Genomic DNA, 24911 nt, shown 5'->3' on the forward strand with positions numbered 1-24911 from the left:
TGCCCCCACCCACCCACCCGCCCGGGTGCGAGGGACTCCTGTACCGGGCACATGGACCCTCAGGATGTGTGCTCGTTTTCCACTTATTTTTTCTCTCCATAATTCCGCGTGGAGGCCTTACGCCAATTCCACCCAGCCCTATTTCGAACCCTAGCCAGGCCGGGGTGCCGCAGGCCAGGGGATGGGGCCTGGGGCCGGAGGCGCAGGGGAAGCCTCCCCAGGCCCGCCGGACCCAGTCCAGGGCACCCTGCCATGTGGCAGGACCCAGGACGGAGCCCGCGGGAACTCGTTCGGGCACACCTGCCACACGGCAGGACCCAGGACGGAGCCTGGGGTGGGGAGGCCGCCCTCTCAGGGGTCCCTGGAACCAGCCCAGCAGGGGGAGGCCCGCCGGATCTCATCCGGGGCAGCCTGCCACGCAGCAGGCCCTGGGACAGACCCAGGGCTGGGGCGGCATCCGGGCCCGTCCAGCTGCCGGCTGAGGACCGCTAGGCCGAGAGGGGTCCCAGAGTACCCTGTCCCTAGTAATCTGGAGGAAGGCTACCCCGCGCGCTCTGAGTGACGGAGGGGACCCTAGGGGCGAATGCTCCCAGCCTCCTGGAGCCCTGGCTGGGATCCGGGAGGCAAATGGACCCTCATCAGGACTTCCAGGCCGGCCCGGCCATCTGGTCGCCCAACTGGAAAGCATTGCGTGTGACCAGATGGCCGGCACCTTAAAGGACGCCCGTCTGCCCGAGCCGAGCCATAGCAGCAGGGCTCCCGCCTGCCCACCCACGCAGGGCTCGGGTGCGGGGGGGGGCTCTGCGTCCCGGGGGGCTCAGGGACCCCGGCTGGGCCTCCGGCACGGGGAGGTCCACCGGAGCTCTCGGGCCCAGGTCCCGTGGAGCCCGTCCCGGGCACTTTGCCACGCCGCGGGCCGGAGGAGGGAGCCCCGGATGACTGGGAGGTGTTGCCCGGGTGTAGCTCATCTGGTCCCCGGCAAAGAACCGACAGCCCCGTAGGGGTGTACCGGCATACCCTGCCCCTACTAATCCGGAGGAAGGCTACCCCCCTTTCTTGTAACCCGCGCTCTCCGAGTGATGGAGGGGACCCTAGGCATGGACGCGCCCGACCTCCTGGAGCCCTGGCTGGGATCCGTGAGGCAAATGGACTCTCATCGGGACTTCAATGCCGGCCCGGCCATCTGGTTGCCCCATTGGAAAGCATTGCGCGCGACCAGATGGCCGAGGGGAAAGGAGCGACCAGATGGCCGGCAACTTGCCCACCCACGTAGGGCTCTGGGACCCCGGCTGAACCTCGGGCACGGGGAGGACCACCGGAGCGCTCGGGTCCGGACGCCCAGGGGACGACTGCCCGGGACCCGTGGAGCCCGTCCCGGGCATTTTCCCATGCCCCGGGCCGGAGGAGGGAGCCCCGGACGCCTAGGAGTATGTTGTCTGGGCGTAGTCCATCTGGTTCCCCGGCAAAGAACCGCCAGCCCCGGAGGGGTGTTCCGGCATACCCTGCCCCTACTAATCCGGAGGAAGGCTACCCCCCCTTTCTTGTAACCCGCGTGCTCCGAGTGACGGAGGGGACCCTATGGGCGCAGACGCGCCCGACCTCCTGGAACCCTGGCTGGGATCCGGGAGGCAAATAGACCCTCATCAGGGCTGCCAGGCCGGCCCGGCCAAATGGTCGCCCTATTGGAAAGCATTGCGCGCGACCAGATGGCCGAGGGGAAAGGAGCGACCAGATGGCCGGCACCTGAAAGGACGCCCGTATGCCCGCCCTGAGCCGAGCCATAGCGGTAGGGCTCCCTGCCTGCCCACCCACGCAGGGCTCCAGGGCTCCTCACCAGGGACCCTTGTCCCGGGCAGACAGACACTTGTCAGGCCGCAGGACGGGGGCTCCCAGGCCCTGACTGAATACCAGGCCCCGGGGCCGGTCACTGCTTCTCAACCCAGCCAGGTCGGTGAGATTGAGGAGCCTGCTTCGGGCACGAGGGACTCCTGTCCCGGGCACACGGACCTTCAGGATGTGCGCTCGTTTTCCACACTTTTTTTTTCTCCATAATTCCGCGTGGAGGTCTTACGCCAATTCCGCCCAGCCCTACTCCGAACCCTAGCCAGGCCGGGGAGAGCCTCCCTGGGCCCCGGTGGACCCCCGTCCCCAGCGCCCAGACCCTCGGCTGGCTTGCAGGACAGAGGGCTCCCACACCCTGGGACGGAGCCCGAGCACCGGGCCCAGGCCCAGCTTCCGAACCCTAGCCAGGCCGGGCAGAGCCTCCCCGGGCCCCGGTGGACCCCAGCGCCAGGACCCTCGGCTGGCTTGCGGGACAGGGGGCCCCCGCACCCTGGGACGGAGCTCGAGCACCGGGCCCAGCTTCCGAACCCTAGCCAAGGCTTGTTGGCTCTGTCCTCCAGAGATCTTCTGGCTACAAGAAGCTCCAGCATGTCTTCCTACCAAGTCTTCGTCCTTGCTGCATCCTCTGCACCATAGGCCTGCATCTTTGGTGAGCAGTTCGAGGTCCTCTTGCTACTCCTGTGCCTTCGGCCTGTGGGCCCTCTTGAAGGTCTTCTTTGGCTTCAGTGGGTCTCCTGCTTGCTTGGGCCAGCTCTGACTCTCCTGCACTTGATGAGTTCCTTGGACGTTGCTGATCCCAACGCTGCACCGTTGTCATTTATCATGTCTGTTGCTTCTGCCAAGGCTTGTTGGTGGCTCCCGCCGGACACCGACCCCTGGTTCATGACTTCCGATGTGGGATAGCTCGTGAAAGGCTCCTGGTCTTCCACAGCATCGCCTGGTCCTCACAGCTGCACTTTTTTGTTCATCAAATCAAGGCTGACACCTTTGAACTGCATCTGACCCTGCCGTGCTTTGATTCCCGAAAACTTGAAGGGTGCGCTTTAAGATGTGGAAGACTGTTCCACTTCTTTTATTCTGATTTGGGCTACTCTTCAGCCGTAATAGGATCTCCACTTGTAACTATATACTACTGCTCCTCTACTGCGGGGTCACTCATTGGAAACACAACTTCCATAAGACTGTTTTGCCTGGATGGGTTCACATTAAGGACTTAATCTGATATATACAGTCAGTTGTTCGTCTTTCCCCGCTACCTGCATGAGAATTTAACTTAGTCTCTACAGGAATACTTCTCCTCTCTGGATGCCCTGAAGAAGCCCGCCACGGGTGAAATGCGTTGGCTGTATTGGCTTTTCTCTTTTACATCTATAATAAAGGATCAAAAAACGTAATGGATCTCCTCTCTTCTTAAGTGCTTTGTGTTTGGCATTAGTGCTGTTTATATCCTGATACCTTGTTTACATTGCCTCTCAGAACTTTTGTTTTGATCCTCACAGCTGCAGCGACAAGGTCACCGCCATCACCCCTGTGTCTTCCGTCATGGGTGGTCAATGTTCTTCTGTGCCTTCTGGTCACGTCCGAAGTGGCATAGACTCCGTCCCCTCTGCTTGCTGATTCTTCTTGTCAAGAATCCACCCTTGGATTCCACTGTACTCTTTCACCTTCTTTGTCTGCGGCATCTTTTCTGAAGTCCTCCATTGTGGTCTATGGTGGTTTCTGATGTCACTTCACACCTATGCACCTGGCTACCCTGGTGTAGGTATCCTGGTTCCTGGGGTATCCATGGGTGGGGTGACTCTCCAACCTTCTGCCTTCCACTGGGTTTCTTCACGGTCCACTAGGAAGGGTCCTTCTTCTGAAAAACTGCAACCTCGATTTTCCCATTGACCCATTCTGCACACAACTTCCGTGGGATTCCTGTGTACTTACCTTGGGTCCCAAGCTCTTCAGAGTCTTCTGGGCCAAGTCCGACTTCAGTCGCAGTTCGCATTCAACTTCAGTATATGGTTTGGTCTCCCCCTGGAGACCACTGTGTATTTGTGCTCACTTACCTGTTTTACATTTAAAATATTGTGTGTATTGTGTTCTCTCCGGGTAGGAGATATACCAATTTGTTAGTGAGTGTGTATAATAAATGTACTTATTTTTGTAACTCAACTGTGTGGTTCTTTTTCGTTTAACCTATACTGTTTGATTAGTTTTGGTAAAACAAGCTGCTTAACACTTCTTCTGGAGTAAGCCTGAGGGCTGCTCTCCACAGTTACCACTTAGAGAGCTGTCTATGGTTGTCTAAGACCACTAAAATCACCATAAGAGTTGTCTGGATTAGTGCAAGGTGCTTCACTTGAATAAGTGTGCACAATATACTAAGCCAGCCTTCTACAACTTCTTAGCCAGTACCAAGGCAAGTGCAACAAACCTCCTTACTGAGACTGGTATATGCTTGACATATCCTTGCAAGGCAATAATGGGCCGGGTGCTATTTGTATTCTGATTACCTTACTTATGTGTGCAAATATCGGGCCCTAATAAGCATTAATACTGGAGCATGTCCATGAAACATGCATAATGTCTGCACCTGCAGTTTGACATGGCATATAGTGCGTAGGTGCAATGCTTATAAGTGGCTGAGTTTCATCACTTACGTGGCAGTATAACGTCCTTTCGGAGCTATATGGTGCCACCTACCAGTACGCGGGGAACTTTGCTGAGAAAAATCACCAGATTCAGTCTGGCACGTGGGAATATTTAAAAGAATATATCTGTGGTTAGTCTATCCGCCTTAATGTAAGTTACCAAAGGTAAGTAACTTGTTCATGCCATATTGAACAGGGGTTATATCCTAATGTATGTCTGTCATGGTGTGTAGCTGTTGATATAGTAGATCTCGTTTTTTCAGAAATGTAAATTGTTCTTTAATTTTTTCAGTGTCTCTGGCCTTAAAATCTTCTTCATTGATAACTCATAACGTAGAGGCCTCAAAGAGTACCTTTATGAAATCTGTACACATAGGTAAGTGAAAAAAGGATTAATTAGAATATTATGATTTAAATTGATCATCTAAAGAAGGCAAATGGATTTTATTCTATAATTAAATTTGGTGAAGCATTTTTAGTAGCCTCATGAGTAACTGTTCAGGTTCATTCTCTCACAATATTGTGTGTGAAAAAGTATAAACCACATTTGGTTTTAAGAGACTGAAATAGAGTTCTTAAACAGGGTGGCAACCATGGAACATTGAGAACACAGACTTGTTGAATGAGTCACATATGTTGAAAAGATGTTAACAGATACGTTTGTGATGCAGTTTTTTATTTGGAGGGTATTTGTTGACTAGATTGCTGATGACAGGTTATTTGAGTTCTGGAGGCTTGGTGTTCCAACATAGTAAATATTACATGATTTAAAAAAGATTCCTTACCATAGAGCGTTAGACTGGATCCGGAAAATCTTAAGCAGTACACATGCGCAGTGGTAGGCGTCGTCTTTTGACTTCCCGTTGGTTTTTCTGCATCATCCATGCCAGAAGTGACGTACGCAGTGCTTATATAAGCGCCACCCCAGCGCGTGGACATTGGTTCGTTTCTTTCCCCAACAGCATCTCATCCGTAGAGGGCTATCCCAGCCAATTTTTGACTGACCTTTAATTTGACATTTTGTCGAAGCTGTTTTTCAGATTTTTCTCCTTTATGCTAGTGATGTCCTCTTAAAAGACAGCGGTATTCAAATCCTGAGGGGCCTGTCACAGGCAAGTATCTGTGACAGACCCACCCTTGGTTTGTTTGTGGTTCTTGGAGCGGGACCACAACTCCAACGCCTGCGAAGACTGCCACGGCATGAATCGGAACGTTCCCTGAAGCTACTTGCTGCCTGATGTCTGACTACACCCCTCCCTACCGCTCCCATACACTGTTGATCCTGGTCCTACGTAAGGTCCCTAAATCGCTAGCGGAGTTGCTCTCGACGATCGTTGTCCCAGTCCTAAAAATTGAGCAAGTCCCACAAGCGTAAGCATAAGTTAAAGCGCTCTCCAACTTTTCCACCCTGGTAGAAGTCCTCCGACTGTTATGATTACTAACTCTTGCATGCCAGCATGCATCATATGTGCTTAAGTTCATCTCTCCAAGAGCCATGTAGCCGCCCCCTTCTTTTACACAGCTTAGGTTAAATGATGTTCCCCATTTCGTTTATACAAACCTTGCTACAAGCAGAGTCTAAAGAGTTCAGTGGTTTTTGTGTTTTGCTAGGCATAAACTATTGTTGCAATGTGCCAGATTTCCATATTTTCCTCATGATTGTAATGCTCCACGTTTGTGACAATCCTCATGTTTGTACTGAACCCTACATGTGCTCCACATGTTTGTAATTATCCTCGTGTTTATTAGAGACTTGTTTCTTTGTCAAACTAATTGTGTCAGGTGCTCGTTTAGTATTTCCCGCGGCAGTTGCTTATAATTGTTTCACGTGCCAACACTAGTAACGCACGTTGGCAATTTTCCATGTGCCTGCAATCCAGTATTCCTGGAAACTGTGTCCCAGTTAAACGTGTGCCCTTCTAGAACACAGAACCGTTAAACCATAATTAACCATGGGCCCTTCCAGAACAGTCAAACTGCTTATAAGTATTCCAGTTATACCCCAGTTGGGCGCTTGGCTTTATTCCTTTCAAGAAGAACCTCCCTCCTATCTCTGTGGACTCTGAACCCCTCACTCCTGCCTGGCCTGCAACATCTGAGCTCTCACAGACATCTTCGAGCGGCTAATCGGAATCCCCCCCCATCCCGCCATCGCAAAAAAAAACAAATCCTACGTTGAGCAATGGTGGAAATCTCTTCTGCTCCGGCAATCGCCTGGAAAAGCGGTCCCGCCTCCGGTTCCGACCTGGAGGCATCAGCATCTGGAATGAAAGAAAAGCAAGGGAGAGAGAGCAAGGTTAGGGCACTATTCTTGTTTTCTTCAAGACTCCTATTTATTTCAAGCCTGCAGCACTCTAGGGCTTGTTCATTAATTCCTGAACTAATTGACGACTATTGAGAGCCCAAAAGACATTCCCATGAACAAAAAAATAGAAAAAGAAAGAACAGTGAAGCTGAAAGACGAAGCATAATTCTTGTGAAGCGTATGGCGTAATTTGCTCAGTGGGAAGACTTCGAACTGCGACTAAGGACATAATGTGAGACAGGTGTGTCTCCTTCCCACAAGAGGTCATAATACGTGTTTACTGTTTCATTTATTTTGTAAGTGTTTTCATTACCTAGTGTGTTTACTAGAAATTGATTATGTTGATCGGCACAATGACTAATGTGACTTATGTTTCCTCACCCTAGTTGTTCTTTCTAGCACCCAAAAGAGGGATTGTTGGGCGTTACGTGCATAGCAGTGAGCCAGACAACACTCCAGATCTCTTTTGTTGTTTTATCCTGACCCCCTTACCACCTGGACAGCGTCTGAGTTAAGGTAATACATTCCTTGGTCGGGCGCTGTGTTTAGAGTGTGTTGGGTCAAGCATCGCCTCTGCTGACAACTTCTCCAGGTGAGTGGCCTGACACAACAAAATGCAGGAATGATGACACTCTAGGCTTAACTCCAATGCAGAGCCTTTGTCTGGGTCACCTTTGCACCTCCTAGAGTTTCCAAGAGCGACCCCCACCCAACTCGAGGAGTTTTATGGGGCCATACACCTCCTATTTGGGCCGCCCAAACCCTCTGGGATGCCTTCAGGCTCCATGGGTTCAGAGGTGCTTCTATTGGGTTCCTGCAGGTAGGTCCGCCCTCTGCGCCAGTTGGGCCCAATGTATCCAATTTTGGATCTGGAGCAGGCCCAGCTGCGAGAACGTGACTTTCCTCTGTGTCCACTCCAGTGGTGTCATCCCTGGCACTGCATACCCTATTGTCATTCCCCACTCCGATATGGAGCTGGATCGGCATCCACCAATGCAGTCTCCGGTGCCAGCCCTGTACCGTGCCTTCTGAGTCAGAGCCTCTTGCTTTTGACAGGTCTGGAGAGGGGGACGATTGCGAGGGGTCTGAGGACCCTTGTGAATTCTATCACCCCTTGACAAATCGGTGGACAACTGGTATGAGGAAATGGGAGATGCCAGTGGTTTGGACATCTCACCAGGCACTGGCTTGGTCTCTCCTCCTACCATGGCTACAGAGGAGGGAGACTCTTTTGCAGTGGTGGTACGGAGGGCAGCTGAGGTCCTGGACCTTACATTGTCCTTGGTAGCAGTGAAGACTCACGTCTTGACAGGTGCCTTAGCCAGGAGTTACCTCTACAGAACCTCTCCTCCCATTCATTGAAGCCCTGACTGATGTCCTGCTTGGGCCTGGTCCAAGCTCTGCGTAGGGCTTATATGCACCGGACGATTGCCCGCTGCCATCGCTCTGCTCCTTTCAAATCTAGTTTCCTCACCCATCACCCCACCCTGGAGAACTTAATGGTTCAAGCTTCCACTTCCGAAGTACAACTCGGCGCGATCCCTCCTACTGAGTGCCCGGATAGTGAATCCAAGAGGATTTACTCTTCTGCCAGCCAAGCACTGAGGTCAGTGAACACAGCGTGCCTTTTGGGCTGATACATCCACATTGTGTGGGATTTAGTTTCACAAGTACTGCTCGAGCCATACTCCTCCAAGCTATTGCTGATGGGCGAGATGCTGAAAAGTTCACCATTCTATGTGGACTGGACACGACCGACTTGCTAGGCATGTCCTTTGATGGCTCATGCCTCTTTGGCAAAAAGGCAGACTCTGCGCTGTAAACTTTAAAGACAGCAGAGCTACTGCTAGGTCTTTGTGCCCATCTATGGCCCCCGCCAACCACATTCTACCTCTTGCCCTTTCCGTTACTATGATAGGTGCTAAAAACCACGTCACCCGCCCAGCCACACAGGCCAGCAGGCTTTCCAACTTTTTTGTTGCCATGGACTCTATTCCCACAGACCTCGTTTTTCCTGCTGCCAGAGGTCAGGCTACTCTGCCACCCCACACCCCCTTTATCTTATCCCCCCGGCAGCTGCAGCCTTCAAACCCCTTTAATTTACCCTCCGGTTAGCACGGGCACTCAGTGGGAGGCAGGATTCACCATTACCTGCCCCTCTGGCAGTCCATACCATCAGGCAAGTGGGTTTTACAAATCGTTCAGAGGGGCAACTCCATTCCCTTTCTTGGAACACACCTTCCACCCATGTCACCTACTCAGATTCAGCTGACAGGGGACCATCTCTCTTTGCTCCATCATGGACTGTTAGTTCTTTTGGCCAAAGGGGCCATAGAGAGGGTGCAGGCATCAGATGTAGGTTGTGGTTGCTATTACCACTCCTTTCTGGTGCCCAAAGAGGGCAGACTCCTCTGCCCTATTTTAGACTTGTACCCTCTTAATTTCTTCTTGAAAGAGAAATTCAAAAGGCTCATGTTGGCTCAGGTCTTGTCTGTCTGGTTGGTAGTGTTGGACTTGCAGGACACACATGTCCACATCCCACAGGCGTTACCCGTGGTCATGGTCAGTCACATGCATTTTCAGTTCGCTGTGTTCCTCTTTGGCCTTACCAATGCCCCTTGAGTGTTCACCAAGGTGATGGCAGTGGTTACAACATATCTGCGGAGGTCAAGCATTCCAGTCTTTCCTACCTTGACGATTGGCTGTTGAAGGCAGTCTCGGCCCAGGCTATTTTCTCGAGACTCCAGCGGACCTCCTGCACTCGCTGAAGTTCCCTGTCAACATACTGACGTCACACCGACTCCCTCTCAGATGCTTCCTTTCATCAGAGCTGTTCTCGATACAGTGCAGTTTTGGGCCTAGCCTCACATATGGCTGGTTCAGGACATTCAGCCAATGGTTCTGATGTTTCGTTCTCTCTCCTGGATTTTGGGGAAAATTACTCTGAGGCTGTTGGGCCTCTTGGCCTCCTGCATTCTTCTGGTAACGTGTCCATTAGCATATGTGGGTTCAGTAGGTGGACCTGTGGTCCCAGTGGGCGCAGCATCCGTGCACTCTCTCTGACATGGCCCAGATCTTGGAGGGAATTACAAAAGACCTGCAGTGGTGGTTGATGAACTGCGATTGGGTCAGTGGCAGACCCCTCTCTCTTCCCTACCAAGAACAGACTGTAGTGACAGATGTCACTCATGGGCTGGGACCACCATCTGGGAGACGTGACGGTCAAAGGATTGTGGTCTCCGGTGAAGTTCCAGCTCCATATCCATTTGCTGGAGCTGTGTTCTATCCAACTGGTGCTGAAAGCTTTTCTTTCTTTGATCAAGGGGTGGCTAGTTCAGGCGTTCATGGACCACACCCGTGCCATGTGGTACTGCACCAAACAGGGTAGGTTTGAGTCATGAAGCCTGTGTCAGGAGGCCCTGCGTTTCTTGACATGGCTGGCGCATCAGGGCAATTCCCTGGTGGTTGCACATCTGGCAGGCTTTCTGAACGCCAGAGAAGACCAACTCAGCCGTCGATGCCTAGCTAATCACGAATGGCATCTACATTCAGAGGTGTTGCTAGGTCTCTTGAGAAACTAGGGAGAACCTCGGTTAGATCTGTTCGCCACCACCAAGAACGCGCAATGCCATCAATTCTGTGTGATAGAGTTTCAAAGGTGACTCACGCTTGGAGCTCAGGCCTCATGTATGCCTTTTTCTGATAACACACCTGCCCAGAGTTCTGAAGATGATCAGTAATGACATTCTTGTGGCTCCAGATTGGGAACGGAGAGCATGGTATCCCGAGCTCAAGCATTGGTCCTCCAATCAGTGTGCCCCTTTAGGAGGATCTTCAGTCGCACCAACAGGGCAGGGTATTGCACTCGAACCTGCGCACCCTCCACTTTCATGCATGGAGATTGAGCGGTGTCAATTGACAGTCTTCAACATCCTCCCGTAGTCTGTGATGTTTTTCTGACAGCCAGGCATCCCTCCACAAAGATGGTATACGCTTTCCATTGGGATGAATTTGTGACCTGGTGTGCATCCAAGAATATTCATCCTCGTTAATGCACCCTTATCCCACATGTTATTGTTTGTTCTTTCTCTGGCCCTTCAGGCTCTGCTCTGCGCACTATTAAAGGTTACTTGTCTGCTATTTCCGCTTTTCTGTGGTTGCTGGATCAACCTTCTTTGTTCAAGTCGCCCATTTTGACTCTGTTTTTTTAAAGGGACTCCCAACAACTGTTTTCCCCCAAGCCCATTGTCTTAAGGGACCTCAATCTGGTCTTCACTTTTCTCGTGTGCACAATTCAAATGTATGCACAACTGTCCACACATAATCAAAATGGCTTTTTTGGTGGCCATAACCTTGGCTAGTAGGATCAACGAACTGTAAGCACTCATTGCACTCTTCCTACACGATATTTTATCCAGACAAATTGGTTCTGAGAATCAGTGCTTCCTTCCTTCCCGAAGGTGGTAACAACTTTTCATGTAGGCCGAAATATCACCTTGACTACCTTTTTTGCTCTGCTTCACCCTGCTAAAGAAAAGGAGAGACTCCACCATGATGGACCTCAATCACACTAAAGGGTTCCGGGTAGTAGATTAACTCTTTGTTGGGTACCTTGGGTGAAGAAAGGAAAGGCTGTGCAGAAACAGACCATCTCACGATGACTCCACATAAAATTCTGCTATGCATCAGCCAGGAAGCCACCCCTCTGAGGGCTCGCCTGCTCATTCCACCAGGAGCTAGGCTGCGATCACTGCCTTAGCTCGCGGAGTCCCTGTCCTGAACATCTGTCAGGCAGCAACATGAACATCTCTACACATGTTCACCAAGCACTACTGCCTAGACAATCGGGTCCAATGTGAGGGGCATTTTGTCCATTTGGTCCTGCAGGACTTTTTTGGTCTATTCAGACCCATCTCCGGGGAGATATTAATTTTGTATCTATTCTAAGCTACAGAATCTGCGACTAGAAGTCTCTATCAGATGAACAAATTACTTGCCTTTGGTAATTCCTTATCTGGTATAGACTTTCTAGCTGCAGATTCCTTAATGATCCTCCCTGCTTTACGAATGGAATTCTGCAAAGCGTCATCCTTCTGAGGCCCTTAGTGCTGCACACCAGTACAACAGCAAATTCCGTGGCTCTGCCTTTCAGGCGTGGAAATGTCATGAAAAGAAACTGATGTCAGCGTGCTGGAGTGACACCTATATACACAGATGCATGTCATGGCTGATGTAGCCGAACAACGCCATCTACCGGTGTGCGGGGGTACTGCTCAAGACTTTCCGTCTGACTCCTGGGTATTATTCTAAGGCAAGGAATCTGTAGCTAAATAGACTCTACCAGATAATGTGTTAACCAAGGCAAACTACTTGTTCTTTAGTTGCATTGACAACGTATTCTACCCATTAGGCTTGATTACTTCAGTGGAAACAGTGTAAAAGATAACTCACCCTGCCCAGTCTGAATTTGTATTTATTCTTCATAACGATCATGCCACTTTCTCTCAAGATCAATAGTACTTTAGCCAGGGTCTCTTTGTGTACTTTCTGTGCTCCCACCAAAATCAACATGTCATCATCCAAGACCTGCACCCCAGACACATCCTTAAGTACTATTTCTATTACTTTTTGAAAACACACTGGTAGCAGAGGCAAGATCAAAGGGCAATATCTATTATTTATAAATACCATAGAGAGTGGCAAAGGTACTATGTGCTTAACAAGCCTCTGGAAGAGTACTCTGATGGTAGTAGCTTTAAAGTCAGTAGTACAAGAATACCTTAGTACCACCATGCATCCATCAGAAAGGTAGAGTTAGCAAAATTCTATGACATGGACCATGCTGCTGAATTCACAGACTCCAATGTGCAATCATACCTTCGTTTATAGTTAAAAATCCCATTCTGCAAGTTTCCTTTTTGTTCAATGTGGGTCTCTACCATACAAGAGCCGCCTTTTCCATATCAAAGTTGGTGCCAGTAAAAATGGTAATCTTGGATGGCTTTATCTTCTGTATCGCTTGTATGGCAACAATAGGTGTACAAAGATTGTGTGGCAACTTAAGATCTTTGAATAGGAATGTTATTGCGGATGGTCATCCATTGCCCAAAATTAGGCAGATGCCGATGCAGCTGGCTAATGTAAAGTTCCAAATATCTGACCACTAGACTTCTTTACACATAGCAACAAATAGCTATTGGCTGTGGTGCCATACGTTCAGTAGGTGTGAGGAAATGTGGTGTATTATATGGTGTGTTTGTGCAATCTCAATGTGTAACCTCTTTAAGACCTTTATGTTTATTCTGTCATAACTCTTTGCTCAATCCTGGGTAGCTGTGGCACTGAGCAGCAATGCTTAAACAGAGGAACAAGTGTAAAGCATTTAAACAGCAAATATAGACAAAATCAACACAATGCTCAAGAAATCAGACACCAAAATATATAAAAATAGTCTGTATTTTATAAGAATTTTGACACTAGAACAAAAAAGATCCACCTGAGGTTTCCAGAGATATAGATTTTACAAGCAATAATAGATCAAAACTATTTCACTCCAGTGTGAGCAAGCTTCTGCAAATTCAACACATTTTACACTTAACCAGTTTTTCTTAGAAAACGTTTCTAAATGTCAATGCGGCTCATTAGAAGTACTTGGGGTGACCAAGTCCAGCAGGGAGTTAGTCAAGGGGACCAGCAAGCTCCTCAACAACAGTTGCCTTTGCAGAGGAAGTAGTTCTCCAGCAGTTTCAGGCACTTTACCTGTGTTGCAATGGATTCCTATGAAGTGGTCCTGTTGCAAGGAATGAAGGATGCTGAAGATTCTCTAAAGTTGCTGTGGATGTGACACAGTTGATGGTGGTCTTCCTGCAAGGATTCCTCAGTCCACGAAGATGTTGAGGGGGTCCTGGTTGCAGGGTCGACGTCCCAGAATGTCCTCCTCGGTCTGGCCAAAGTCTAATCGCCATTAGACTACCAGTCGCTGGTGTAGTGATCACAGGCCAATCCTTCCTCAGTCGATAATTCGCCAACTGTGAATCCCAGCAACTCTCAAACGGCATTCCCTGGCTCGGCAAACTCGAGTGGAACGATGGGCATTGCTCCTTGGTGCTGCATGGCAGCGGTGGTAGCGGCTTGAAGTCTTTGGGCTACCAACTTTCAGCAGAAGGCTTCCTCAGCTGTGTGTCCCTGTGCTGAGAACAGGAGGCCAGTCAGCTGGCCCTTGAAGTTCTCTTTGCTTGACTGAGTTCTAGAGATCACTCCTCCTTGTGCAGGACCCTGTCCCATCCTTCGCTAGCCAGCAACACTGCAGCCTCTCTGTGCTAGTCCCTTTGTGCAGCAGGCCAGTCCTTCTTTGGTCCATCTTCCCAGTCGGTCGAGATTTGAGGTCTGGGTACCATGGGGTGTCTCTCCTTTACTTGGAAAATGCTCTTGGGGCAGAACGCGGTTGGTAGTCAATGGGCTACCTGGTCTCCTCCCACCTGGTGACCACTTCTGTTGAGTGTGGCAGATGGCTATCGTAGGATGCACCATTCTGCTCACTCCTAAGATGCCGAGACCCCTCTCGGTCTTCAAATTCACTAGCCCATCCCTGGGGTGTGGCTACATGTCCCTGAGGAAACCGGTTTGGCAACTGGTTTGCCCCCTCTGCTCCCCTTGCCAGACTGCTGTTTAAACAATGGGCAGCCCTCCTTCCTAGTGTGATGGATTTGGCCTTCAGTGGTGTCTTCCCCCTTGAAGCCTGCCTTTTGGGGCTAACACCAAAGTGGCTTCCTGCAGAAGGGAGGTACCACCTCCCTGGCCTGCAGTCCCTCATTGTTATCCTTCCATGGAGTCTTTGGCACATCTCCCCAGAGGGCGGAAAGCGGTCTTGTGAAGCAGGCTCCATGTGTGCCCGGGAAGGCACAAGAGTTTTAAAGGCAACAAAGTTACATGAATTTTGACCCGAGATACGACACTGGCTTATGAAACGAGTTGTTGTTTGATACCTTTGAGTGCCCACTTTGTTTGCGCCGTTCAGGATTAGTACAGCTGAGAGGGTCAGCATGCAATGCTGTACTCGCCAATTGGGCGACCAGTCTGTCCTATATTAAACAGTTTTTCTGCGTGTTTACTGTCTAGTCATGTAAATTACAGAATCTGCCCATGTCATACTGTAGGAAGCTGGCTCTGTATGTACTATACCCAAGTAAGGTATAGTGTGCGCATAGTCCAGTGGATCCCCAAAGTTAGGCAGAGGTAAAAGTAGATAATACCTTATTCTCCATTTGTGGTAGTGTGGGCGAGCAGTAAGGTTTTATCAGAGGGTAGTGTTAAGCATTTATTGCACATACTCAGGCAAGAAATGTCACACACTCAAAGACTGAACTCTGACCAATTTTCTTTTGTATAAAAATATTTAGTTGTATTTTATTTCTAGAACCAAGCCAGGCCTGGTACAGGCATGTGTAATAGCACTTTGCAGAAATAATGCAGTTAAACACAGTTTGAATGTAGTTGAATGCAATTGGATTGGTTACAGGTAAGCCACTTGTCCATAAAACAGTATGAATTACTTTTCAGTTACTATTGAGATTACTTTCTGAGTTAATTTTCAGATTAATTTTTAAGTTACTGTTTCTACTCAGTGTGATATGCCCAGATATCACATTGGGACATTTCCTAGATAAAAGATAAGTACATCATTTTTGTTCATTTGCAGTTTCTTAAGGTTTCATACAAACCAACTCCACACACACAACAATTTTCACAAGAAAGCAGTCAATGCAGTCCTATGGGAGAAAACAATGTTATCGACTTAACGGTAAGTTAAGGTTTGGGAGTTGGTTTTCTGGGGTTAGAACAAGGGCTCCCCCATGGTCTAGGATGCACTCTCAAAGCACCCTCAGCTGCACTAGGGCGGCCGGGTGCAGAGTGCTGAGGCACAGTGCTATTCAGTAGTGGATACGGGGCCTCCAGTTGGAGGCTGCTCACAAGCAGGCCACAAGGTTGTGGGAGCACAGCTCCTGGACTTAAGCTCACAGCAAAGGGGAATCTGATTTAGCATACCAGGTGTACCCACAGCGGCACAGGGGCGGCCGTGTTCAGGGTGCTGATTTGGCATCGAGTGCCCTGTTTTCAATGGGAATTTCTGGTTTTGGATTTTGACTGCAGGCTCGGTCCAGGAAGTTTTCCGGGAGGAACCAACAGCTGGGCAGGCAAGTTGGAGGGTTTGGGGACGTAGGTGCAACTCTGGTCCTCTTCTACAGGGCGCAGTGCAGCTGGATGCAGGGGTGTCTTTTGACTTTTGGATTTCACCTTACTGGGCCACTCGCAGTTTGGGGGTGGTCTCAGTGCAGAGACTGCAGGCGACTTCGGGTAGTCCTGCCGGGATCAACCCACGGTGGACTCGGACTCTGGAGCATTGGGGGACCTCGCTGGGACTGGTGGGCCCCTCTGATTTGGGCTGTAGGCGTTGGGTGCAGTGGTGGTTCCAGGCGTCGGGTTTCTTTGTCCTCCGCAGGTTCTGAGTCTTTCTTTGGTGTTTCTTTTGAACAGAGCTGCTGTTCACAGGATATCCAGTCTTTGTTGAAGGCAGTCAGTCCTCCCTGGGGTTCTGGAGGTCGCTGGCTGCAGGACAAGGTGATTTTTAAGCAGTATTTCTGGAAATTGCAGATGGGCCGGTAGAGCTGGGGCCAAGTCATTTCTTCTCTGCAGTCTCCTCTGCTGGGCGTAGTCTTTCGTCCTCCTTCGTAGGTTGCGTGAATCTGTCTTCTCGGTTCAGGGCTGGCCCCTAAATACTGTATTTAGGTGGCGTTTTTTGGGGTCTCAAGGTCTTGGTGTAATCACCCCATGTGGAGAAGTGGGCACAATCTCTTATCCTGATTGGAGAGGGCACTGAAGACTGGGCTTCACCTCGCCTTCCCCCAAACCCCCCACCCCTGGGGGGGTGGGGTTGGCAGAGGTCAGCACACCTTCCGGGCTATTTTTTCCCGATTCTCTTCCTGCTGTAAAGGAGGGGAAACAGGAAGGGTGCGTGCTCCTTATAGCAGGAGAGGCTGGGGGTCGCGTTACAATGGCGGCAAGGCTTTTGAAGCTCCCCTGCCACAGAGGGCTCTTCCTTACCTCGGGGAGGTGTGACTACCTCTGCCCAGGAAAAGCTTTGTTTCTGGGCTCAGGGAGCGAAGACTACCACCCCAGGTGTCCAGAAACCTGTCTCATGGTGGCAGTCTGGTGTTTAGCAGTCAGGGAACCCACCAGAGGATGGTCCTTTTTCAGGGGACATCTCTAAGATTCCCTGTGGGTGCATGGTATAATAAATCCCACACTGGGATCATTGTGGGTTTATTATACTGATTATGCTGTGAAGTTCGTAAGGACAAACTCCCAGGTGGGTGGGTGGGTGGGTGGGTGGGTTGTGGGGGTGTGTGTGTGTGTGTGTGTGTGTGTGTGTGTGTGTGTGTGTGTGTGTGTGTGTGTGTGTGTGTTAGTTAGCTAGTTAGTTAGTTAGTACGTACAGGACCTCTAAGGGTGGCACAATATGTGCTGCAGCCCGTGGAGGCCTTCCCTGGTCACAGTGCCCTTGGTACCTATTGCAAGGGGCTTACATGTGGCCAGAGAGGTGCCAATTGGGGGAACACAGGTACAGTTTTGGGAAAGGACACAAGCCCTGGGAAATGGGATTGGCAGGGAACCAGGGCACATAAAGTGAAAGTGCATCAACAATATGGCCAAATGTGTGTGTGTGTGTGTTTCGGGGGGGGGAGTTAATGCAACAGAAACCCAGCTTACTACACATGTTTCACCCGCCTTAGCACTCTGTAGGCCTGCCAGTGGGGTGACTTTCACAGATGTACAGGGGAAGTAATAGCCCTTAAATATTTTTCCTGCATGGATGTTCCTTGCTGCTGTATGCAAAAATGAGATTCTACAGTGATTCAAAGAATGTAACTTGCCTGTAACTATTGTTTTGCAACTTGAAGATGTTCAAGATTTGTATTCGCCCCATGGGGTGGTGCATTGCAAATAATTTTCTACCTGTTTGTTCACAAGTGTTCCAGGCCCTAAAAGTACAGACTAAAGAGAATGTTAATGCTTCAGGTCTTATGGAACATTGATCAACAGAGTGCAGGATACCTCAAGCAGACAAAACCACTGTTGCCATCCACAATGCCAACGTTAAGTGTCATTTGTGACCAAACCGTAGATGGAAGAAGAGAACATTTTCTAATTTATTCAGTCTTCCCGCTATCACTGTATAATGGGTAAAAAAGTGATTTATTACAGTTGTGATATCTGTGAGATGTCACCTGTGATAGGGGTGCCATTTTGTCTGCAGAGGTAAGCCTTGCTCTAATATGCTGACTTGCGTCTGTGCAAGTAAAGTTATCATTCGCACTTAATCCATTACCTTTAGGTCATAAGTGTAGTATTCTCACCCTTCTAGTGCTCAGGAGACGATCGTGACCTGCTGGCCCACGATACATACCCTCCAGTCAGGAGCTCCTTCCAACTTCTGGCCCCACCACACTTACACTTGCAGGCTCAGTCCCATCTGCTCTGCTCTCATCCCCGTACTTAACCTGTCACCCACCACCTCCATCCTCCCAGCCTCATGGGAAAATGCCCCAACCTTACCACCACTAAAGAATCTGTCTGCCAGCCTCTTGACTATATCGAACTATGGGCCCATCACTTTCCTACCCTGTCTAGCCAAATTCCAATAAAAAACTCTTCAACTCTTGCCTGTCCACCTAACTCAAATCAAACGGCCTTCTGGACTCCTCACAATCCGGCTGCAGATCCAGCCATAGTACTGAAACAGCCCTCATCACAGACAAAGGCGACACAGCAGCCCTCATCCTTTTTCATCTCTTGGCCTCCTTCGACACGGTATCCCACCCTATCCTCCTCGTGCACACCACCAAGCTAGGGTCAATGGGCAGGTACATATCTGGATCCAGTCCTTCCTCTCCAGGTGCATAAAATATGTTAGCCTAGCCCCTTTTAGGTCAGACCCGACCAAGCTTATCTGTGGCGTGCCCGAAGGCCCCTCTCTGGGCCCCACCCTTTTTAACACCTACATGGTCCCATCTTGCCATCATTGTCTGCTCCTTCGGCTTCAGCATCATCATGTACATGGATGACACTCCGCTGATCCTGTCCATCTCAAGACACACACACACCACCCAATCCGACTTCAAATGTATGTCTTCAGTAGCTGTTTGGATGAGCAATAACTGCCTTAAACTCAACAAGACTGAAGTGAATCTGTTCAGAAGATACCTCTTGCTCTGGTCACTTGTCTGATGACCTGCTGAATTGAGCGCAGGCCCCCACCCCACCTTGACCACCAGAAACCTGGGTAGTGTGGTCGACAACCAACATTCAATGTCCAACCAGGTCAGCTCTGTTATGTCAACATGCTTTCTTCACCCTTGGAATACTCGAGGAAATATTCAACTGGCTCTCGCTTGATTTCTGCAGAGCAGTGATACAAGCCCTAATCACTAGCAGAATCTGTCAACTCCCTTGATGTGGTCATCATTGCTAAACTCGCCAACAGACTTAAAGTGGGGCAAAAAAACAGCTGCCAGACTCCCACTCAACCTTCCAACCCAGCCTCACATTGCCAGGCACCTGAAACACCACCACAGGCTACCGATCCAGACAAGTGCCGTTCTGAAGCTTCTTACCCATACTTAAAGGTATCTGCCCGATCTGGACCCCGCGTATGTTAGTGACTGATTCAGCCTCCACATCCTGACTCGACATACCTTCTCGGCTATCATACTACTTGCCCTCATCCACCTATGCAAAGTGGGAGGTAGCACCTTCTCTCTCACTGCACCCAAAGCATGGACCGAGTTCCCCCTCTTCATCACATCTGTTGACTCGGTCTAAAGGTTCAGGAAGAAACTCAAAGCTCAACTCTTCCAATAAGCCCGTTAGACTTTCTCGTCTGCTCATTCGAACAAGTGACAGGAAATCCTCCTGGGTGATATGTGCGCATTAAAAATTACAATTGAAAATAACATTTATTTCCACCTGGGCAACGTGGCCTATTCCTCAGCTATTAGTTCTCATCATAGGAGTGCCGTTATCCTGCGGGTGTACATGGACTTTCTACTGGTACAATTCAGAGCAGTCTAGGAACGTTGTTGTGAAACCTGTATTCAGTTTCCTTACTTATGCTTGTAAATTGAATATAGCAAAGGTGTATGTGAAAGTATATAAATGGTGACTTAGAAGTCCTTGATGGCAAAGCACAAATGTATTTGTGTTTTTTAAATGTGGTGCAACCATTTTACTAGCTTGGTGGAATAATTTGATTGCTGCAATTTATCGTCACAATTATGAAATGAAAACCTGCCAAGGTTTTTGCATACAAATGTAATTTACTTTGTGTTTTTTAGAGCCGCCACCTCAAAAATCGGCTCAGAATTTAAAAAGGGCAAAGCGTGTTGTTGCAGTACCACAATCACAGCTGACATTTGTAAAACCAGCAAAAACAGGTAAAATGTTTCAAGGCGAGTTATGTGGCTTAGATGTAAGAATGAAGTGCTTGTTCCTTCTTTTATATTAATCACGTTTTTATAAAGTTGAACACTGGAAACAGGAAATCACATTTTGCAAATGTTTCAATGTTCTCTGTAGCTTTTTGTGTTTTGTGTAACACATGTTGGTAGGAATAAGCTGTGATATTTGCGCAAACCTCCATCCCTGTGAAGTCTGAAATTTGAACCCCAAATTTTACTCAACCACCTTGCATGACCCAGGGTAAATCACTTATTTTCCTGGTGCCTAACATTGCTTATTTGAGAACATTGGGGATCACAGTTAAAATACAGATAAATGCCATCTGGAAGAAGTACCTCAAATGCCACTTAACATAGTGGCACAGGGATTTGTACCAATGGAAGAACTGTGAGGGTATTGCATGGCTGACCTTTGGTTATTCAGTCTGGTCACCACAGTCTGTCTTGTATTTACATTTGACAGTTCAATGTCCAGCATATGCACTCTGTAAGAAGAAGCTTGGAATGGTTGCTAGAGTGGAGGGAATAAACTGTAGGTTCTAAAAGGTATGTTCTTGAAAATAGGTTGTTTAAAATGACCTTGTGTACATTGAATCTATCACAGTTCAGCATCTTCATTCCTGACTCCTGGTAGCTACGCTATAGGGTGAAGCTGTACAGAGTAGTGTAACTACCTAGGGGTGCGGGTGATGGAGACCTTTTGCATCGCCCTGCTGAGACCACTAGATAAACTCAACGGAATTGTAAAATTGTCCCATATATGAATTTTGTGACCATTTTACGTAGCAGAAAACTTCACCTGGATTGTTCCAGAAAATTGTTGATCTTGCTTTGTTTTACTTCAGTATTTTATAATTTCTTTTCAATTTGCTTTTATTAATGGAAAAAAATAAATCACTAATACTAGAATTTCAACCCGCATCTGAGGCGGCACCACTTTTATGGATAATGTTCCCACTGACAGTCTTCCTTTGTTGGCACAAGCACTTCCCCTACCGGTATTCTCTTTTAGACAAATTATCTTGAGGGAAGTTAACATCTAAATCCAGTCCCTCCACTAACAAAGATATCTCCATCCCTATAATGTAGCCTGACCTCTCTTCCTTTGAATTATCTTAATTCTTCTGATTGAAATACCTCCAACCAACTATATCAACTATGTGTGTAATTCTAAGGCCCTTCAGTTCTTGAAACTCCTTTACCCTCTTTTGATTGTAGAGCTAAGCCCTTCTATGAGGGTTTCTGCCTTCTGGGGTCACAAAAATATAGTTTATACCCCATTCTCTTCATCTTTGCTGGTAAAATACTTTTTGCCAACCTATATAAAGCTCCCACTCTGCTTATCCAATTTCCAATCCATCTTGGAAATTAATTGGACAATGCCTGTAAACTTCTGTGCCAGTGAAGCAGGCACTGGATCCCTGATCTTCAATGTCTTGTTCCTTCTGCTTAGTCTTAGGCATGTGTGGTGCAAAAAAAACAGCCTGTGCCCCTTCCCTTTTCTTGTTGTTGTCGGGATCTCCCATATTCAGAAGAAACCTACTCATCATCACTCTCTAATCACCAACAGTGGCTCCTCAGACAAATATCTGATTCCTGTCATAAGGTACAGAGTAAAATGTGATTCACATCTTAGATAAGCCAACTCTACAAGGCTAAAGTAATGTTGGAAGTGGGCTATAAAAATATTATTTAAAATAATCACCATGCTATGTCTTTTAGTCTTGGTAGCTGTCCATCTATCTTCTTGTACAACCTTACACCCATGTTCTTTGTCAACAATTGGGGAAATTTTCCACATCGTCTCTGATATCTATTAATCTAAGTATGAAAATTGGCACTCGCTTAGGGTGAATGGTAGTTGGCAATATGCCTAGCAGGGTCTGTCTACTCTAAAGCACATTGTTTGTGCAAGATAACTTTGGCTTCACTTGAAGCTGAATAAGTCTGCCAAAAGGTGGAATCAGTGGTGGACCAATCCCCTTTTCATTTATCTTAGCCGACCGATATCTGCGAGTCAACTTATGGTCATTTTGACTGTGTTTTAAAACATGATTGGGTCGTAATATATTTTCTAAATGCTTCCTTACTAAGAACAGTACACTAACATTTTGTCAGTTATCTGACTAAGTTCAAGTTCCAGGAGGAAACTACTGGGTCCTATGCGGCTGTTATCGAAGCCTAAACAAACCCTGAGTCACAGCATTTTTGATGCAAAGCAAAAGGTCTGTTAATTGTCCTCTCATTCAGTTTGGAGGATGCACCTTTCGTGGCCACTTTAATTTGCTACTCTTCCTTCTGGCTCTTAATCCTTCATATCAATCATTAGATAGTACTCCCTACTTTTTGCAAAAACCATCCGCTAACAGTTTGTGAAGAGTCCTATGAATATTATTATATTAAATATTCTACAGAGAACTAGAAACATTTGGTCCTCTAAAAGGTTATTTGGCTTGTGTGGTGGTTCTACTTTGCAATAATCTGCTCAGGATAACTTCCAGTAAAGATAGTAAGTATATCTTGTTTGAGCTGCATTTGTTCTAATCAAATGAGTGCATCTAGTCCATAATAGGACCAGCGGGCTAAGTTGAAGTAAAGTGAAAAGTAGACTAAATAATCATTATGATTAGCCAGTTATTGTCTTTACAAAATAAAGGGTCTCTGACATTGCAACTATCCTTAAAGACTGATGGAAATAAATGAACTGGCTGGGCTCCACTCCTGCATGAAGAAAGTGATGTGGCTACTCACTGTGTATACATGTGTTGGAGGAGCAAGCTTAGATTTAATTTTAATGGTTTTTATGAAGCGGTTTCAGTGCTCACCACCATTTGAGCGAATGGTTTCTGTTATGCACATGTTGAGTTATAGGATATTTAAAATATGAATCAATTCTGTCCTAATGTTTCTATGACCTCTTTGGAGAGATTGTGTGGAATCAAAGAACATTCTGTTAATGCAACCATGCAGCGAAAATGCCTGTTTGTGACATGTAGCTGTAGATACATCAAGTGTTGGGCTTCGACGTGCAACTTTTTTTTTTCCACGAGGAAGTCGTTCGGGTCACGAGGTAGTATGACTAGTAGTGCACATGGGAATGAACTCCAGTGTTAGATTATTTTCATTTATTTATTTTCCGGGTTCGGACATGGTATTGATCAACCTCTCGGTCAACGCCTCTAGGTTTTTGTTGTCAATCCTCTTCAGCCTATCCTCTCTCGTTGATATGGAAAAAACTTTGAACATATCTGTATTCTCCTGGTCTTCACGTTCGCTGACCTTCAATGACCAGAATTGCTTTGACGCCCCTCATGGGGCCTCTTGCCCCCATCTTCTGTGTCTCCACAGCAAAAATGAAAGAACCATCACCTCCACGACCAGGACGTTCTTTCAATACTGCCCCCGTGCCATTCTGAATGTTCTTTGACTGACCACCACCATCTGGTCTGCAGCCTGAACATGACAAGGCTGAATGCAAGGCCTTCCTCGCATTCTGCTCCAAGAAAACTGAGGTATCGGCGTGATCAAAGACTTACACGTTGGGGGATGCAGCACTGGGAAGGAGATGACACCCCTACCTTTTCGATTAATAGCATGTTGGCGAGGAATTGGAGGCCAACTTGTCCGGATTACAGCCTCTACAGTTAAGTCCTGAAACCAGCTACCTATCTGATAGGCGAATGAGCAGCAACACCCCAAGTCTTTGGCTGTGAATACAGCCTCCGATACCGTTGTCATATACAGATATCGTGCAAATGCGAAGGTTTTCCCAGTGGGGTCTGGCATTTAGTCCAGAGGCCCATCAACAGGTCTTTGGTCCACCACTGTCTGCGGGCCATGTTCTATACTGACAAAAAGCATCAGAGCAGAGCCCCCTCCCTTCACCTATGCCCAAGGCCCCTCATAAGCCTCTGGCATTCTCTGGCCGACAGTCCCGGTTACGACAATACCCAATTTGGCGTTGAAACCTCAATCGCCATTGAAGATCATCCCGGCATCGAGAACCGAAGAGAGTTCTTTAAACGTTGAGCTGCTCGGCGTAAGGCCCCACCATCGATGGCAGGGTTCGATGAATTGGAGCAGCTGATTCTCCAGCGTTTTCAAGAGGAGATTTCTTGCATTCCAAAAGAGACTCTTTATTCACTCAATCTTTGTATGACCCTGAGCCCAGTGATGACCTGTGGAATGACTATGATGTAAATCCACGAGGTACACAGATCCAGATCTCTTCCTGGCCAAATCTTCCCCTTCACAGGATGCTACATTGGATCACATGTTTATTCATATGGCTGCTACTTTCCATAAGGTATCCACCATCCAGGGAAAGAACAGCATCCTGGTCGAAACGCGCTCCTCCAGACATCACACCCTGCAGTTACTGACAGTGCTTAAAGGGATTCTCAAGACTGCGCCGGACATCTTTAAGGAGCATGTCAAAGCTAGGGTCAACATGCCTAGGGTGGGTAAGCAATATAAACTCTTCGCGTAGTTACCCTCTTCATGGCCAGGTTCCACTGGACTCCCTGGTGGTCCACTTGGCACGGAACGGGGTAATGCCCATTGTTCTGGTGACGCCCCACCACCTGAAAAAGAGAGCAGGAAGAGTGACGC

General features: G+C 48.2%; 1 protein-coding gene across 2 annotated transcripts in view; it reads left to right on the plus strand.

The window, feature by feature from the left end:
* ASPM (assembly factor for spindle microtubules) overlaps positions 1-24911 on the plus strand; it is a 393967-nt gene that overhangs the window by 24258 nt on the left and 344798 nt on the right. For both annotated transcript variants that reach the window (XM_085601843.1, XM_085601844.1), the window contains exons 4-5: positions 4774-4857; positions 20178-20276. In XM_085601843.1, the coding sequence (XP_085457969.1) occupies positions 4774-4857; positions 20178-20276 (183 nt within the window). The remainder of the gene's footprint in view (positions 1-4773; positions 4858-20177; positions 20277-24911) is intronic.

Source organism: Triturus cristatus, chromosome 4_2, assembly GCF_964204655.1.
Source record: "Triturus cristatus chromosome 4_2, aTriCri1.1, whole genome shotgun sequence".
Lineage (NCBI taxonomy): Eukaryota > Metazoa > Chordata > Amphibia > Caudata > Salamandridae > Triturus > Triturus cristatus.